The sequence below is a fragment of the Labrus mixtus genome, chromosome 21 (assembly GCF_963584025.1).
Source record: "Labrus mixtus chromosome 21, fLabMix1.1, whole genome shotgun sequence".
Taxonomy (NCBI): Eukaryota; Metazoa; Chordata; class Actinopteri; order Labriformes; family Labridae; genus Labrus; species Labrus mixtus.
The window spans coordinates 4,760,052-4,778,710 of record NC_083632.1 but is presented as its reverse complement, the minus strand read 5'-3'; the positions used below and the strand labels follow the sequence as shown (position 1 = coordinate 4,778,710).

General features: G+C 44.6%; 2 protein-coding genes across 2 annotated transcripts; both read right to left on the bottom strand.

Annotated features, from left to right (window-relative positions):
* Positions 1-262: 262 nt before the first annotated feature.
* On the bottom strand, positions 263-14,719 carry LOC132955913 (collagen alpha-1(I) chain-like). The gene is made up of 48 exons (XM_061029005.1): positions 14,686-14,719; positions 14,217-14,383; positions 13,603-13,671; positions 13,453-13,497; positions 13,223-13,276; positions 12,674-12,727; positions 12,492-12,545; positions 12,275-12,328; positions 12,112-12,165; positions 11,971-12,015; positions 11,814-11,867; positions 11,643-11,687; positions 11,461-11,514; positions 10,575-10,673; positions 10,420-10,464; positions 10,230-10,328; positions 10,065-10,118; positions 9,866-9,973; positions 9,615-9,668; positions 9,375-9,473; positions 9,225-9,278; positions 9,004-9,102; positions 8,320-8,373; positions 8,153-8,206; positions 8,004-8,057; positions 7,841-7,894; positions 7,646-7,690; positions 7,428-7,526; positions 6,431-6,538; positions 5,878-5,985; positions 5,519-5,572; positions 5,323-5,376; positions 5,069-5,176; positions 4,892-4,945; positions 4,742-4,795; positions 4,480-4,641; positions 4,283-4,390; positions 4,055-4,162; positions 3,850-3,903; positions 3,615-3,722; positions 3,446-3,499; positions 3,177-3,284; positions 2,979-3,032; positions 2,358-2,465; positions 1,980-2,262; positions 1,698-1,888; positions 972-1,214; positions 263-850 (listed from the first exon to the last, which is right to left on the bottom strand). Exons 1-48 carry the CDS (start codon positions 14,717-14,719, stop codon positions 704-706), a joined length of 4,122 nt encoding a protein of 1,373 aa, XP_060884988.1. The 3' UTR covers positions 263-703.
* A 1,073-nt stretch (positions 14,720-15,792) lies between these two features.
* Positions 15,793-17,922, bottom strand: LOC132955124 (collagen alpha-1(I) chain-like). The gene is made up of 2 exons (XM_061027813.1): positions 17,700-17,922; positions 15,793-16,064 (listed from the first exon to the last, which is right to left on the bottom strand). The coding sequence occupies exons 1-2, from the start codon at positions 17,779-17,781 to the stop codon at positions 15,808-15,810; spliced, it is 339 nt and encodes a 112-aa protein (XP_060883796.1). The 5' UTR covers positions 17,782-17,922; the 3' UTR covers positions 15,793-15,807.
* Between the last annotated feature and the right edge of the window lie 737 nt (positions 17,923-18,659).

Sequence of the window (18,659 nt, the reverse complement as noted above, 5' to 3'; positions counted from 1 at the left end):
CCGCCAAACACTAATCGCTGGACCTCGTTGAAATGGTAATAGCACCTTTGATGTGTTGATTTGATTTCCCCCACAATAGACTCGTGTAAAATAAACCCTTTTCAGTCAAGAGAAAAAAAAACTCAGGGTGACTTCTTGGTACTTCTTGGTTTTTTTTTTTGCAATGAAGGTGAGCTTCTTTGTCTCGTTTGCCTTTTCCTGTGCAACACTCGGGTGCTTTTTTTTTGTTCTTTCCACAAATTTAGCACAAGAAGACACTTCACACTTTTTACAATTTATTCAACACCAGAAAAATGGTACATTTCACTTGTTGTTTTCAATGTCCTTTCTGCAGTGGTAAGAAAATGGCAAAAGTCACCTGTGTTTCATTGCATGAGTTGATGTTTCTTTTTTTTTTTTTTCTCTCTCAATCTCCAGGGGGAAATTTTACACAAGTATATATATTATTTTCTTGTTGCCAGTGGGAACAAAAGATTCTTTTTTTTAAAGTGTCCTTGTGGTTGGTTGAAGTAGCAGTCCAAAAAGAAAAAAAGAACTTCTCATGATTGGGAAAAAAAAAAACATAAACACCGTCTTCAGTCGAGTGGTTTTTAAGCATGTGGACCAATGGCAGCCGAATGAGTTTTGAATGCATAGGAAAAAGGATTTTAGAGATGACTGCTAGAAACAAAACAACAATGTCATGTCCATATTTCTTTCATTTTTACAAGAAGCAAACAGGGCCAACTTGGACGCCGAACTCCTGATCACTTGCACCAACATCCATAGGAGCAATGTCAATGATGGGCAGGCGGGATGTTTTTGTTGTCTTGTAGTCGATGACTGTCTTGCCCCATGTGCCAGTGTGTGACTGTGGAGGAGAGAAAGAGAGAAAGAAGTCAGAAGTTGCTCGGTAAAGCGTTGTGAGGATTTTAAAAAAAAATCGATCTGCTCCTCTCGAGGCCGGCTGCGTGTATCTCATGTGGACTCACCGTGCAGCCATCTTCGCTGACGCTGTATGTGAAGCGGCTGTTGCCCTCGGCTCTGATCTCGACATCGTTGGAGCCCTGGAGGAGCAGAGCCTTCTTCAGGTTTCCGGAGGCGGAGTCCATGTAGGCGATGCTGTTCTTGCAGTGGTATGTGACGTTCTGAGAGGCCTGGTTGGACATCAGGCGCATGAAGGTCATCTGGATGCTGACATCCTCGGCATCAGATCCATCGCTGCCATACTGGAACTGCAGGGGCGGAGGAGGGAGGAGAAAGATGAGGGGACTGTATGCTGCTCATTTTTTTTAAAGGATTCATTTAAAGAGACAATACAAGTTTTAACAAGGAACATCAAGATGTGAAAAATGTATCTGGAGATAAATATTAAATCTCACCCAAATAATCAACATATCACACTTTTAATTAAAAGTAAAACGGTCTGAGAGGTGATTTCAAAACGTGTTGGTGTCCTAAAGAACACTGATATAATCTGCAACTAGAATTCTTGAAAATATTTCCAGGTGTCTTAAAACAAACACAAGATAAAAACACTTCATAAAGTCCAGAAATATTAAGGTGAAAATTATTTCTTCTTTTTTCATCATTGGTGTCAGTGAGACATTAACTACGATATAAAAGGGTCACCGCATGCTAAAATAAGACAGGCCACTAGGCCATCAGCCGTCTAACATCTCATTTTTATCAGGATGATTTTAGTTTTGACTTCTTACCTGGAATCCACCGGTCATGGACTCGCTGAACCAGACGTGCTTCTTCTCTCTGATGTTCTTGCTGGTGTACCAGTTCTTCATGGGGACGGTGGAGGTGCTGGGGTAGATGCAGGTCTCGCCAGTCTCCATGTTGCAGTGGACCTTGATGGCATCCAAAGCGGAGCCCTGGTTGGGATCCACCCAGTACACGCCTGAAGGAGAGGAGCATAAGAAACAGGTTGAGTCCGAGTTGATCTTCCTGATTCATCTCAAAGCTGCTCTGACGCTCTGATCTGCACTCACCGCTCTTCCACTCGGGGTGGCACATCCTCAGGTCGCGGCACATGCGGGCGGGGCTCTTCTGGGTACCGTCTGGGCTCTGGATCTTCTCCACCCTCTGGGTCAGGGTCTTGAGGGTGGTGTCAACCTCCTGGTCGCGATCGCGCATCATGTTGGGGTCGTCGGCGCGGTAGTGGCCGCCACGGAAGGGATCGGGGGCCTTCTCTTGGAGAGGCTGGCTGACAAAGTCGAATCCGCCTCCGGGAGGTCCAGGGGGTCCAGCAGGTCCAGGAGGTCCGGGGGGACCCTGTGTGGCGACACAACGGGTTCAATAACCACAGAAACATTCTAAGTGTCTAAATAAATATTGTAGTATTTGGTTAAAGGACGATGACGACTTACAGAGGGGCCCATCTCTCCGTTGCGACCGCGAGGTCCAGGGGGTCCGATGGGTCCGGGCAGACCGTTCATGCCATCCTTACCGGGGGAGCCGTTAGATCCAGAAGGTCCCTATGCATAAAATGAATTAGAACATGTGTAGTCCTGCTAGTCATTTACAACCCTGTATCCAAAAAAGTTGGGACGTTGTGTCAAATTTGGGGGAAATTTAAATTTTGAAGTTGATGCAAGCAACAAATTTCAAGAGTGTTGTGATGATAGCAACAAAAAAAAAAAACTGGTAAAGTTGTGAAATGAACTGGCAACAGGTTATTTAGATGATTGGGTATAAAAAGAGCATCCCAGAGAGGCTGAATCTTTCTGAAGTAAATATGGGGAGGGGTTCAATGCTCTGTGAAATACCGCTCTGGGAAATAGTGCAACAATTTGAGAGAATCTGGGGACTGGAAACAGGATGTACAACATTTTTGCTATGTCATTTTTCCTCTCTCCCTGGAACAGTTTCATAACACTCTACATCACTGTTTTTCACCTGTGTCACTGAAGACGGACTCTCCAATCCCCAAAACCTGCTGTGAGTTATTTTAGAGTGTGTATAAGTGCTCTTAAACAAGGTGTTCTTACTCTTGGTCCAGCAGGTCCAGAAGCACCAGCGGGTCCTCTCTCTCCATGTCCTCCCTACACACAGAGCAATGTGAATATCAAACATTGTGGACAATGCAATCAGGGAGAAAAAAAAATGCTGAAACAATCCCACGAAGAGAAAATAAAGTTGGTATTGTTTGAAGCTTTGTTCTCCGTCGCGTTGGAATAGTTACTTACAGCGGTACCGGGCAGACCCTGCATGCCAGTGAATCCTCTGTGTCCCTTGTGGCCTCTCTCTCCAGCCTCACCGGCCTCTCCTCTGTCTCCCTTACCTCCAGCAGGTCCCTGAATGGAGAAAGCAGAAGGTATGCATTAGCCCTGCCTGGTGGGAGAAATAAATGGCTGAATATTGGGAGGGTGAAATAAAAATGATCAATCAACACAAGACTGTTAGCCCTATCTTAAAATGTTGTGCTTCCACATGTGATGCGTCAGGATGGACTTACAGCAGGGCCACGGACACCAGCGGGACCACTAGGGCCGGCATTACCAGCGGCGCCCTGGAGGAATGATGTGAAGATTAGATCAGGTTGAAAATAAAATCACAGCTAAAAGACCACAAATGTAACCACAAAGGGGGGGGGGGGGGGGGGGGGGGGGGGGGGGGTTGCTTACAGACTCTCCACGGTCGCCAGTTTTGCCAGATGGGCCAACAGCTCCAGGGGCTCCAGGAGCACCAGGGGGTCCTGGGGGTCCGGACATGCCAGACTCACCACGGTCTCCCTATGGAGGCAAAATTTTCCAGTTAGAAAATGCTCGGCAGATAAAGATAAAAGATAGAGTGAACAAAAGTGTGTTTTTGAAGTTGAATCTTTTGGGGCTTCAAGACGATGGAAAGGATTTTTTTTACCTTGGGTCCAGAAACTCCATCGCGACCAGGGGCACCATCGTGACCGGTAGATCCCTGTGGGAGAGCAGCGAGTATGGTCAATCATGAAAACGGTTCAACGGTTAGCTTCTGGTTCAGGATGGCTAAGTAACGAATATTTGTGAATCTGTAGCTGTCCAGAAACGCCACACGCTCTGATTCAGAGTGAGTGCTCTGCAGGTATTACCTCACGACCGGCCTCTCCGGAAGCACCAGAGAGTCCAGGGGGTCCAGCAGGTCCGGGGGGTCCACGCTCACCAAGGATTCCAGAAGGTCCCTGCTTTCCAGGCTCACCCTGAAGAAAGACAAGATTGATTCATCTTAAAGGGAGTGGCCAAACAAGATTTACAGTCCTGAATCGATGTTGCTACTTCTTGTTAAAACAGAATGTCCTCAGATTACAATGAGTACTCACAGAAGGTCCAGGCAGACCAGAGAAACCACGCTCTCCACGCTGTCCGGGGAGACCTACAATACCACGCTGTCCAGCAATACCTTGGGGTCCGGGGATACCAGAGGAACCCTGAGGCAGAAAACAAGTTGTGCCAGTTAGAAGACACAAATAAAAAATCAGTGTGAATATCTGCGATCATCTACGGCTCGGGAACTCACAGGGGCTCCATCACCGCCTTGGGATCCCTTCTCTCCACTGACTCCTGGGGGTCCAGGAGCACCGGCCTCACCAGGGCGACCAGCAGCTCCGGTCTCACCACGTCCTCCTCTGGCTCCGTCTTTGCCAACAGGTCCGGCGGGTCCAGGGGGTCCACCAGCTCCCTGCAGAGGATTTAAGTCGTTGATTTAAACTCTGCTGAAGCCCGTGATGACAAGACAAGACAAGACAAGACAAGACTGTGTGGGACCAGGAGAAACTTACAGAGGAGCCAGGGGGTCCAACTCTTCCAGCAGGTCCGGGGAAACCAGTAGCACCCTAAAAAATGAGAAGAGAGAGAAGACATGAGGAAAAAAAGCATCACTTATTACATCATCGAACACAAAAAATCTCACACGTTGACGGGATTCTTACAGGAGATCCAGCACCACCACGAGCACCTTTGGGTCCAGGAGGTCCAGCAGGTCCCTGTTGAAGAAAAGAAACAATTGATCTGAGTTAAAAAAAAAAAAAAATGCATGCAACAATGATAAACTTAAAACAAAGGGGGAATAAATACCCTTCAGAAAACACAATCAACATGTTGCCTACCTGAGGTCCAGCAGCTCCAACAACTCCAGCGGGTCCAGGAGCACCAGGTTCTCCCTTGGGTCCAGAATCACCGCTCTCTCCCTTGGCACCAGGCTGACCATCAGCACCCTGAGGTGGGACAAAAAAGAGAAGAGAGACATCAACACATGCAGCATTCTTAAATGGAGCTGTATAAAAAAAAATGTAAAAAAAAATCTAAATCTGCAGAAAATGTCATTTTGTCAGGATGAAATGTTAATATTGGGGATTCTTACAGGAGGTCCAGCGAATCCAGCAGGTCCGGCGGGTCCAGCCTCTCCACGCTCGCCCTGTGAGAGTCATGAGGAGAGAAAGGTTTCAGGGTCAGGTTCACGGTGTCTAGATGGTGTGTCTTAAAAAAAACAAAAAAAAGGGTAGATCTTGTGCATGTTTTCTAGTCCTGAATCAGGTGTGTCTTGGAGAAGGACTTACAGGGGAACCACGAGGACCGGTGGGTCCGGAACCGCCAACAGCGCCACCCTCACCCTAAAACCAAAAAAAAAAGGTGGAGAAGAGGAGGTCAGCACAACTTTGACCTAAACGTATTAATAAATAGAAAAGGGTTAAATAGAGTGTAACTGATCTGATACAGATTTACTTTTACATTTCCTCAATTTCATATTTTAATACCCGCTGAGATTTACATGAAACGGCTTTAATAACCAAGTTCACACATTAAAAACAACAACTGTGAACTCATTGTATGTAAAAGAGGAAGTGACGTGAAAAGAAACAATCCAGCGAGGATCGTGACACCGGATCGCTGTATTGAAAAGAAACTTCGGTCTTACCTTCTCACCCTGAGCACCAGGGGGTCCTGGGAGTCCAATAGCACCAGTCATACCACGAACGCCGTCTTTGCCGCCGGCACCATCACCTCCCTTGGCACCACCATCACCCTGGGGAGAGAGAAAGTGAACATAAGGGATGATCTTTTAAAAAGTGCACGCATCTTCTTTAGCTTTAACAGTGCTGCTTTACATTTTACAAAGCCGCAAAGAGACTTCTAGCAAACTGTCAGGGCGAGTAAACCACTTGATTCAGGCTAGCTTGAATCACTATGTCGCCGTCATTCTGAAGAGTAGTTTTAGAAACAGCTGCAACTGGACGTGGTGGAAGAATAGTTGACCATTAGCATGCTGATGGCTAACATTTCTAGCTCTGTCCACGAGAGTCAGACGAGAGGTCTTCAAGATCTTCAACCAAGTCCAGTTGCCTTTGGATCAAGCTTTACATTGACCATGACCTGGATGTCTGAGAACCTACACAGACATGTATCCCTCATTAAACTGCTAAATGAATACATCTAAAAGAGTCAGACTGGACGGTGTGATCGGTACTTACTCTCTCTCCCTTGACACCGGGCAGACCAGCGGCTCCGCGCTCACCGGGCATTCCCTGCATACCAGGGGCTCCATTGCCACCGGGTCCACCGGCAGCACCAGTCTCTCCCTGCACACAGGCACAAAAGACAAGAAGAAATTAAAACATTATTTCCTCATACATTCAATCAGCTGTAAGAAAAACAACACCGGTGATGCAGTTTACACACTCTACATATACTGTGTGTGTTGTTGAATGAAGGTTGCACTGAGCGTCAAATAATAGACTTAAACTGGGATTGTTGATAACCTCAACAGAAAAGGGATCCTACATTTTATCATCAGTATTCAATGGGTTACATTTATTCCAAAGTTTCTGTTCTGTAGCAGCATCCTTCAGGGCAAAGGTTACAATACCTTGTGCTAAAAATAACTTTTTTTGCAATTCGTCCCGGTAGCTATAAACGATCTCAATCAGTAATAAAAGCTGGGGGGTGGGGGGTTGGGGTGGGGTTCTGAATCGAGCCTGCTTCCTCGGCACACAGCGAGTTGTATCTTTCTTCTCAGACTTTTAATGAGATGTGAAGCTCTAAGTGCTCCTTTTGTTGCAGCTTCTATTGTGTTTATATGTATGTGTCGAACCGTAGACTGTAAATATTAATGTACAGAGCCTGAGTGACGTCACCCATCTGTTCCTGCAGGGGGCCGCCATGCTGGAAATCCTGCGTCAGCCTAACTTTCAGTCAACCTGAGAGCTGGAGCTGAGGCGCGTTTTAAGCCTCCTGACAAACTAACTGTGGATAACTCATATGGTACATAAAATCAGTGTGTGCCCATGATGACAATAACTAATCAAACCTATTTCATTTTTTTTGGTACCCGGCTGTAAACGTGATAAAACGGGCTTTTTTTTTTAATGTGGTGTGTATGTGACTTCTGGGGCTCTTTCATCTTCAGCATCTTAACCGGGAGATCATTGTCTATTAGAGCTTCTCCCATTTTGAGAGTTTTAAACCCACCTTGGCTCCATCGTTACCAGAGGCGCCAGGAGCACCGCGGGGTCCCATTGGGCCAGCAACACCAGGAGCACCGCGCTCACCAGGGAAACCTCTGTCGCCCTACAGGAGAGAGGACGGGACACATCAGTCAGTAAGAGTTGAAAGACAAAAGACCTAGAATCACTTTTTTTTAAAAATATAATTAATGATGATGAAGAAAGTACTCTGCATATACTTACTCTGGATCCAGATGGGCCATGGGGTCCACCCTCACCAGGACCGCCCTGACAAACGAGGAAGAAGGCAGATGGTTGTCATGGAGACGTATTTACTGTGCTAACATGAACATTAAACCAAAAAAAAAAAGCCAGGTGTACAGAACCACTGGAAACAAGCTGCCAGATGAAGCAATTTCAGCTCCACTATTCTCTTACCTGCTCACCAGGCTTGCCAGTCTCACCAGTAGCACCTTGGGGTCCGGGAAGACCCTGCACAAGGAAGACAGAGAGAAAATATATGTGTTAAACATTTGTGACGCTGTACAGAAATATTGCAAGACGGCACTCTGACACTGCTGAGGCGATGTCAAACGCCTACCTGGAATCCAGGAGGACCGGAAGGTCCCTGCTCTCCCTTCTCTCCAGCAGGTCCCTAAACAAAAGGAAAGAAAATAATAACAATAAGAAAATGTATCAATGTGGGTTTTTTTTAATGGCTGCAGTGAGAAGGGTGGATGGGATACATACAGCGGGGCCAGAAGGTCCAGGAGCACCAACATCACCGTCTTTGCCGGGAGCACCCTGTGAATGAAAACATTACACAAACACATTACAAAGTGTTTTTATGCTCTTCTGTATTTACAAAAAACAACAACACATGATTTTTATTAGTTTGAAAACGTGGAAGTACTTACAACTGCACCAGTGGAACCACCGGGTCCTCTCTCGCCAGGCTTTCCAGACTCACCCTGTTTATAAAAAAAACAGAACAACGTCCACATTTACATCTGCAGTGTTGGAGAATCTGCATAAGTAACTTCTCTTAGATTCACTGATCTGAACTGGTGTCGTGCTGATCTCACATTTGAGTCATTATCTAGTACTAGTATGGATGACATCAACATATGGAAACTAGAGATGTCACAATACCAGAATTTAGTAAAAAAATTTAAAAAAGGAAAGATATGGATACTTGTTCCGATATCATGGCAACAAAAATGGAGGTCCTTGGCAACCAATATGGGGCAGCTTCTTGTTTTTAATTATCCCAAAAAAATGCAGCCATTCTACTGCACACTGTCTAAACTGCACAAATACATCGGCAACATTTGGGTACCCAAACGTCGCCAACGCATTTGTGGTCCTTGCAGCTTTGGGTTAAAAATATCACTGAAGGATTTGTAGTTTTTTGTTTTTTTTTAAAGCTTCAATACCATTAATACTCTGGATCATCACAATAAAGGAGATTGTGTCACTTAACAACATGTGGTATGAAAAATGGATCAAACATTTCAACCTGAATAGGTAGATAAACTGCCATCATCCTTGACAAAAAGCTGTTTTTTTTTTGTGTTTTCAGTACAAATGGGTTCACTCACAGCGGCTCCCTTGGGTCCGGGGAATCCCATAACTCCAGGCTGTCCTCTTGATCCAGAGGGGCCAGGAGGTCCAGGGCGTCCGTCTTGTCCTTGCACACCCTGAAGGACATTATGAGAACCATGAGGGTCACGAGGGAGACTTACTTACTGCTGTGGTAAGTTTGAAAGCATTGTTCTTCATTGTAGTCATGGCTATCATCAGAAAGTGAGTCAGAACTTACAGATGGGCCAGCTTTGCCGTCGGGTCCGGGGCTTCCGGGGCTACCAGTCATACCCTATGAGGGGAGAAGGATACATACGACAGAGATTCAGACAAACAGATGTCTCACAGTCTACAATCCACCTGATGAAAAATATGTCGCAGAACTCACCTTGGATCCAGGAGCGCCAGGAGCACCGGGGCTTCCAGACTCACCAGTGGCTCCCTGAGCTCCCAATGCGCCGGGGGCACCACGCTCACCGGGGGCTCCCTGTTGGACAAGAGGAGAAGAGTTAGGAGACAGAAAGCAGAGGAATCATTCATGTTCAGTGGGTGAAGAGTTTGACCTCATGTATGTCTCAGTGAGAATTCTCTCTGTTTGAGGCCTGTTTGGATAAATTCACCGACTCACCTTTCCACCAGCGCCTCCATCAGCACCAGGGAAACCACGAGCACCAGGGGCACCCTGATGGAAACACACACAAAGCCGGCAAAGTGAACAAGCGCCTTGCAAAAAAAAAAAATGTCATCCCCATGGGAATTCAAGATACTGTGAATGTGCAGACGTGCTGCAGAAACAAAGCTGAACGGGTTTCAACATGGCGATTGGTTTATCTTCTTCTACTAAAGGAGGTCGCAATATAAAAAGATCAAGTCACATACACGCTCTCCAGAGGGTCCACGAGGTCCAGCACCACCAGGCTCTCCGCGGCCTCCTCTCTTTCCCTCCTCACCAGAGGGGCCAGCAAGTCCCTGAGGTCCAGCTGGTCCCTGGAAAAGGAAGTAAGGAGGTTAGAAACACTTGTTTCCTAAAATCAAACAAAATAAAAACAAAAAGGCGAGAGTGTCTTTTGAAACTTACGGGCTCTCCCTTTGCACCAGGCTCTCCCTTAGGACCAGAAGCACCATGGTCACCCTGTTGGAAGAAACACAGGTTTTTTTTTTATTATCGGCTCTCAGGGGATCTTGGGTCCGACATTCTGTGACTTCTAATGTCAAAATTCACAGAAATCAATCGTTTACTCACGTTGTTACCCTTGGGACCAGGAGCACCAACAGCTCCCTGAGCACCAGCAGGTCCACGAGCTCCAGGGAAACCAGAAGCACCAGCAATACCACTAGCACCCTAAGGAGAGGAGAGACTGTGATTAGAGGACTTCAACCTGGAACCAAAAACCTGAGAGGATTAAAAAGCGATCGTTCAGTCTGATACTTACAGGAGAACCCTTAGCACCAGCTTGTCCATCGGATCCGGGGGCACCCTGTCGAGAGAGGGAAGGAATACCATTTTTTAAATATTTGGTTGTATTTCTATAATTTCGAGAGGATGCAGGAAAGAAGGTTGCCTATACGGATAAGTTTGGTTACTTACAGCAGCTCCAGCGGATCCAGCAGGTCCGGGGTTACCGGGCTCACCACGGGATCCCTGGGGTCCCTCATTTCCACGACCTCCCTGAGGACCGCTCTCTCCCTGTGAAGAGGAGCAACGAGGGTTTAAAAATCCGCAGTAATCCATGTTTGCATTACATCACTGAGAGAAGTTAATAAAGCCTGCACACTGAACACAACACAACATGTTTTTACAGTGTTTTTGTAGCATGTCACAAGAGACGTGTGTGTGTGTGGCTTCATAACAGGTGAGAGTTAGGAGACATCCCTTCACTGATGGAGAGGGGGGGGGGGGGGGGGTAAGGTGCCATTAGGGGTCTAACTGATGCCATCTGGTGGCTACAGTGCTCACCTGGTGTGTAAAGTATCGGGCCCTAGTATTTAGTGCTTAAGTTTTGACACAGTTTAGAGTGGAGAAAAGAAGAGTTCGACGTGGGATTAGCGTTCAGAAGTGTCATCAGGGTCACTGTAGACGGGGGCAGGGGTCATCTTTACAGACTCAGAATGTTAAACTTGAGATATTCAGAGGGGATGCAACGGAGGTGAGGAGCTGATAACTTCTTGTTTCTCCTATGTTTCAATCAGTATTTTTGTAAGTCTATTTTTAGATTTTCTTCTGCTGGTTTATGTTACTTGACTAGTCTGCTCGATGTTTGTCTTTTGGCACGTGAAGTGATTTGATTGAACTAAAGGAACAAGGCGTAGCTGCAGCTTCAAACGGGGCTCCTCCTTTCAGATTTCAGCCTTTTGCAATGCCCTTTTCTCAGGGCCTCAAACCTAGCAAACTGGCTGGAGGGTGTGTTGGATTGGATTTGAAAGAAAGAAAGAAACAAACAAAAACAATACATTTGTATGATGTGGACGTTTACCTTAGCTCCAGCACCGCCGGGGAATCCGGGGGAACCAGCAGGTCCAGTAGGTCCCTGAAATTGGAGACAATAAGATTCATAAGTGTCAGGGAAAGCTAATGGCAGAGAAACCCAGAATATTTGAAATAAGCTACGGAGTTAACAAGTTATGCAGGTAGAAAGAGTTTGGACGTGATACTTACAGGGGGTCCAGCAGGGCCGGTGTTGCCATCATTACCACGAGCGCCCTGGAGAAGAGGAGGGGCAGATTAGAGCAAAAGAGGCGATTTGCAGAACTGGACTCAAAACTTTATTTAAGCATCTGGAGGGATGGAAAAAAAGTGAAACTTGTAGACATGAGAAGGAGAACTTACTGATGGGCCAGGAGGTCCAGGGCGTCCTCTCTCACCAGGAAGACCACGAGCACCCTAGTGAGGGACACATTCAATTTAGCAGAGGATCTCTATGTTTTTTGAACACAAACATTCATGTGTGCGTCATCTGAACGATTGTGATGAGGCAGAAACTCACCATGGCGCCGGGCATGCCGTTCTCACCAGGTGCACCACCCTCTCCCTGTAGACAAACACAGAGATTAGAAAAACGTGAACGTTCAGTCGATGACGAGATTGCAGGTTTTGGTTGAGCAACAAGTACTTCCTGTTAGCTTACCTTGGGGCCAGCAGGTCCAGCGTCTCCCTTAGCTCCATCCAGACCGCTGAAACCCTGTTCACAAAAAAAAAAAAAATCACTCAGGTCAGCCACCGCGCATCACAAACGCAAACGTGTTGAGTAAAAGGCTGTGATTTGAGGATTAAATGTTTTCCACACTCACTCTGTGTCCCTTGATGCCGGGGAGTCCGGGGGTTCCGGGGAATCCACGAGCACCCTGCAGGGAAAAAAAACAAAACAAGAGATGAGTGTCAGAAATAAGATGCATGCATTAACTCCCCAAAACAAATTTTTTTTAGTATGACGGATGATTTGCAACGACTGAGAAAGCATAAGCATAAAGCCTCTCCTGATCTTTGGTCTCACAGGGCAGCACTCACCTGAGGTCCAGCGGCGCCACGCTCACCGGGGCGACCAGATTTGCCGGGCTCACCCTGAAAGAAAAGAGAGAAGGATTGGTCACTGGTGATAGGAGCTGCGTCACATGAAAATAACGATGCAGCATCGACAGAATTGTGTGACAGAAAAAAAGAGGATAGACAGTTATTAATGAATCACTTACATCATCTCCGTTCTTTCCAGGGGGGCCAGCAGGACCACGAGAGCCCATGGCGCCCTAAAAAAACCAACAACAAGAGACGAGATTATCACCTAATGAATGACGACTTTACAACAGGAGCATAAGAAGATTCAGCACGCTGCTGTCATGCTTTCTGTCTCTGACAACACAGAGTGTGTGCAGATGTGTGTCAGCAGGTCAGTGATCCTCGTTTTATCACTCGACTAATGTTTTGTTGTAGCCGGTTTCATTGTTTATGTGATTGTGATCTTCTGCTCTGTGTTACTCTGAGGTAAGTGTGTGCTGTCTGCTAGTTTATTAAGTGCAGTTTAATAACTTGTTTTTAATGGTGGAGATGCAAAATTAGCATGAAGCTAACTGCTAAATGGCAACAAATGGAGTACAGGGATTATCAATGACACAACTGGAATAAATCACAACTTTGAAATGAAAATAGAACCGTGCGGATGTGTGGGCTAACTGGCTAACGTGGCTAAAGCTGACACTTCCTCTCAACTGGATTTTATTGAGTAGAACATTTTATATACTCACAGAAGCTCCAGGCTCACCAGGCTCTCCAGGAGGGCCAGTGAAACCCTGAGGACCCTGTTGGACAACAAGAACGAGCGATTAACACGACATCACTTCAATGGTTATCGATTATCTTTCATGCTGTGTCATGAATCTGATGCAAGAAATTAAAAAAAAAAGAATGCCGAATGATTTTGTATTTGGTTCATTGAGAATCTGAACTGTCCTGCAGTCGATAATGGGATACTTACAGAGGAGCCAGGGGGTCCAGGAGGACCACGAGGACCCATGGGACCCTGTTAATGAAGAAAAAAAAAAAAAAGCCTTTAGATTTTCTTGACTGATCTGCATCGTCACACAATATAGGTGAGGTGTTCAGAGAGAGCGACGCCTTTTCGTACCATTGGGCCAGGCTGAGGTGGGCCGCTGGATTTGGAGTGGTCAGTGTAGCTCATTTGAGGAGAGAAGTTCTGAAAGCGTTGGAAAAACATTTATTAGTGTCAGTGTTCAAATATTTTTCCCACGAGAACATCACATTAGACAGCTGGGAGGTGTTCCCCCCCTCCTCCTCCTCCTCCTCCCCCCCTCACAGTTACTCCACACTGCTGTAGTGATTGGTTTATGTACCCTGAATCACCCGATAAGGATTTAAATCTTAAATTAGCAGAATCACAGAGATTTCTTTTAAAGTAACTTTATATATATATAAATAAATAAGTATAAATAAATGTTATTGACTGAATGATCCTGAAGACCAGGGAGTGATTTCTGCAGCCTTAAAGACTCAATAAATACAGAGATGATATCCTAGTGTCCCCTCTCTACCACAAAGCGTCTTCTTCTGTCTTTCATATCAATCATTTGTAAAATTATGGATGGAGTCAATACAGAAGTTGACCATATTAGAAATAAGCCACCGAGAGACTTTCAAAGGTATTAAGATGCATCACTATTCTACATAAAAAAAAAAAAAAACACACAGACTTCCTGGGTGATGCGATTGGAAGATACTCACTCCGCCAAGGCCAGGGGGGCCAGGGGGGCCGGGAGGTCCGGGAAGGCCAGGCTGTCCATCATATCCATCGTTGCCAGGAGGTCCAGGAAGACCCTGAAGCAAAAACCAGGAAGACAATTGCCAGTTCAAGAATGTGTTTTTTTTTTTTAAGTCACAATTTAACGTTTCTGGATTATGTTTTCATCTTAAAGTGACGCTAAAAATAAAATACGAAAGTGAAATGAAATATCCATAAGAAATGTAAACAGCCAACATAAACAACATTCTCCTCTTAATCTAGTCAATCATTTCATTCTCACGTTTAGTGTTTATTAAATCTATTTTTTGCACTTTCTCTAACTTAAAAAAAAGAAGTAGTATAGTAATGTTAAATATGGATCATTTGTTTCTCCTGTTCTGTTGTTTACATTTTTAATATCACGTCCTTATTTCATTAACCAATTTGTATTACGTGTTATTTTTGGATGACCTTTTGACCTTGTGACCTTGATTTCAAAGGTCATATGCTAATATTACATCATAGCAGTTTATTGAACCACTTGGATACGTTTCTAAGTAATTCATCAGCAGACAAACACTATGACAACTTTTACATTTTCTGTTCAGATATTGGTTTAAAAAAAAAAAGGCGATTAAATTATCAAAATATCTACTGTTAATAAAATGTGTCACATGCAATACAGCAGAGATGATGACCCTCTGACAGACATGAATATATTAAAAACATAGACACAGTCAGTTCGCCCTTGTAGTAAATAAAACAATGATTCTATTTTAATAAAAGATCACAGTTGATATTTAAATGACAGTCTGTCCTGATCAGTACGAGTTACGATGGTAAACCTACCGGCTCTCCCTTGGGGCCAGGGGCTCCGTTCGTTGGCGTCTACAGACAGATGGAAAAGGGAGTTAGGCTATGTTGCAGTGATTCATCCACATTTTACAATCTAGTGCATCATCTGAAACACAAGCAGCCGTGCTGGACAATGCCAGAATCTCCAAGCACAGAATATGACATTTTTTAGCCTCACATTTCAACAGTATCAAACAAAGTTTAAGGGTAAAATACCAGAACTGGAGGGTCCACCACAATGACTTCCTCTGAACCAATGGAGAGAAAGAAAATGTCAGCACTTCTAGTACATTTATGAGAGAGCTATTCATGACTTTAAAAAAGCACAACATGTTTAAGAGAATGAGAGAATAAGCAGGCCCGGGCTGGTAAAAATATGAAATATAGAATTTCATAAAACGAGAAAATTAAAAAGCATGTTTTATAGTCTGTTCTATATCATGTGTGGTGAAATGATGTCGTGTTTTTTTTTGGCAGATGTGTGTAGGCCCTGTTTCACACTGAAGGGTTCTCTGCACAAGATGGCATGCTGGGAAAATTACATTTGCATGCCAGACTTCAGCAAAAAAGCAGGAATAATCCATTCTTAAAAGATTGCATATTGAAATGAATTGGACAAAGGGTAAATCCAACGCGATTCTTTCTGAGTTCAAATCCTCTGGGAAACAGGAAGGCTTAGGGCCTCAAGTCCATTTGCGGCCAGAGCTGCTGTGGGTGGCACTAGGTGGCGCCAAAAAGCTAATCGACCCCAGATTCGGTGCAGAAGGAGGAGGAGGAGGAGGAGGAGGAAGAAGAAGGTGAAGTACCGTCGGGGCACATAGGGCAGCACTCTCCGTCTCGGATGATGGGGTCGGCACACTCGGATGTGTCCTCGCAGATCACTTCGTCGCACATGACGGTTCCACTGTCGCAGACGCAGATCTGGCAGGGCTCTGGTTTCCATACATCCTTATCGTTGTAGAACTGTCCATCTAATGTGCAGCTGCCGAACGCGCCTGAGAGGAGAATACCACGGTGAGTTTGTCAAATAAACATAAAATAAAGGGATTGAACATCTTCAATTTTGGTCTGAAAAAATACTTAAAAGCAAGTTTGAAATTAGATAGGTAGGTAAGATGTGCTGGCAAAGTGAAAAAGCATCTTGGCTACATCTGCACCAGATGTGCACCATATGGGAACCAGATGTGCCCAATGGACCGAAATCAGACATCACACTCTGATTACAAAACAACAAAATACTGTTATGTTATTCAGCCATGCAGATGTTTGTTGGTTACTATGTTTGAGTCATGTTGGAGGTTTTATTCTAGCAGTAGCCTTTTGAAAGTCAGTTATACATCTGGTGGTCATTCTGTGCCTTTCAAAATAAAATATGGCCTCATTTAGACGCCCAAAATCCATACCCATAATTAACTGAATGTCTCTAACTGAATCTGATGATTTCTGACAGATCTTACAACAGCGTCTCATTAAGAGAATAGAGCGTCTTATATTATATATATATTATATTATAAACTATATATATATATATATATATATATATATATATATATATATATATATATATATAAACTTTTTTTGTTTTGTTTTTGCCTGGAAAACGTCAGATTACATGCCTTTGGTGTGCTGCAGAGTTCATCTTCAATACCCAACATTTTGGCTCAGACTTTTTCCCTAGAAAAACTACAGATGGAAAATTTCACCAGCAGGCCTTAATTGCTTTTCAGGCTGCTGGATGTGAGGTTGGGCCTTGGAGGTGGGAGGACAGAGGGTTTGAAGGATGGATGCAGAAAGTTCCAGTTTTTTGCCACTGGGAGGCGCAGTTAACCCACTAAAGAAGGGATGTCGCACCCTCCTCAGTATGATGATTAATTGATGTCTAGACTATTTCACCGTCGACGTCAGACTTAAAATATTTTTTTTCCATTGTCATTTTATTTAACTTGGTAAGTCCACTTTTACATAAACTGAAGGACAAAGTCAAATTTGATGTGCCATTCCAATAAAGCTCTAGTGCAAAAGATTAACCTGAAAACAGCTGGAAAGTCTCTCCTCTTTTCATTTTTGGTTCCCCCAAAACTCCCCCCTCACTCTTAATGCATTAGTGGTAAAACTACTGGCATAAGAATCCACAAACTTTGGCACATACTGGGAGGAAAATACTTAACTGGTGAAAACTGCATTCAACATTTAACATTATCAAAATCTCATCAATTGCGGTTTTCTTTGTTCCGTTTTACTTAATTGTTCTACTTTACTTCAATTCCCTTCGAACCCAATGTCCTCACATTGCGCATCAGAGAAAGTGCAGCTGCTCCCCTTCTGCGTGCGCTCCAGCACACGGACGCACAGTGAGCGTGCGTGTGCGTGCGCGTCAGGGAGAGCAGCAAACTTTTTTTAAAAAATCCCCATTCGCATCCAAAATCTCCAAAAAACCCCGAACCATAACTCCTCACTGCACAACACTTTTTCTTTTTTTTTTTCCAAATCTCAGCCTATAGAGGAGTCAGGTATCCTGCAGAGGACGATCAGCTCCAGCAAACTGCTCAGCATCCTTGCGGGCTATCCACATCCTGAGGGTGCCACAGTCCCAAAACAACTCAAAATCAATGTGTTAAAGTTATACTCACTATCATCCTCGCCTTGACCTCTGGCCAAAAGCACTGCTGCGCTGAGCAGCAGCGCTAACCGAATATCCACAAAGCTGAACATGTCTAAATATTAGACATGTAGATTCTTTGCGACAAAGGGGGGAATCCTCTTTTCTCCTCAGACACCACTCATACAGGGTAGGGTCCGGTCTGCGTATAACTCCAATCCAGACCCTAGCAGAAACTCCCTACTGCCTAAACAAATGACTTAGCTAGGCTTTTATATGCCAGGACTTTTGGGGAGGTCCTGTACACACCATACACTTGTACATGTTCAAGAAAGAGAGTCCCTCCTTCGCCAGAGAGGGGGGCCGTCTTAAAACATGTCAAACAAGTTCACGTTTCAGCTCAAACGTGGATGATGAGGACACTCATCACACACACGACCACTTGCCACCGTTCAGACGTGTTCTAACATCCTCTGCCTGTCCATGGACTTTTCTTTTTGAGACTTTTGTTTGTGGTGTTTTATCTTTTCGGTCGGATGTTGGACTGGATGATTTCTTTCACCTTATCCTCGATTAAGCTCCGATTTATTAAATATGCTGAGCAGCGGAGTATTGGTTTAAAATTCAGTTCTTTATTTCAAATTCCTCAATTTAATCAAAACATGGGCTCCGTTATTATTTCGAGAAGACGACAGGGGTCTTTAAACGTGGGGGCATAAAGCGTGCATAATTTACGCACGGAGAGCAATCCAGATGTAGATGATTCGAGGCTCCTCAAAAGTGTGTCGACTCTACAATATGCGTTTTAAAAGTACTTAAGAGTTAATGCACCTTGCAGACTTTCCCGAGGTGGAATCCAGCTCATGAAATAATATTTTTTTGGTATATGGGCCTTTACACCTTGAGAGTTTGAAGCACCAGCAGGCAATTCCCTACACGCAAGCTGTACAGAACAATGTCTTCATAATTAAATATATTACTTTGCAAATCC

Bases quoted from the DNA above. Each gene is read 5' to 3' on its own strand.
- LOC132955913 (XM_061029005.1), bottom strand. From the start codon at position 14,719: ATGACCTTTGAAATCAAGGTCACAAGGTCAAAAG. The intron at 9,279-9,374 runs GTGAGTTCTGCG...CTCCCCTCATAG, and splicing joins CTGGCGCTCCTGGATCCAAG to GGTATGACTGGTAGCCCCGG. The intron at 9,103-9,224 runs GTAAGTTCTGAC...AATGTCCTTCAG, and splicing joins ACGGCAAAGCTGGCCCATCT to GGTGTGCAAGGACAAGACGG.
- LOC132955124 (XM_061027813.1), bottom strand. From the start codon at position 17,781: ATGTTCAGCTTTGTGGATATTCGGTTAGCGCTGCTGCTCAGCGCAGCA. The intron at 16,065-17,699 runs GTGAGTATAACT...TTCTCCTCTCAG, and splicing joins AGGTCAAGGCGAGGATGATA to GCGCGTTCGGCAGCTGCACA.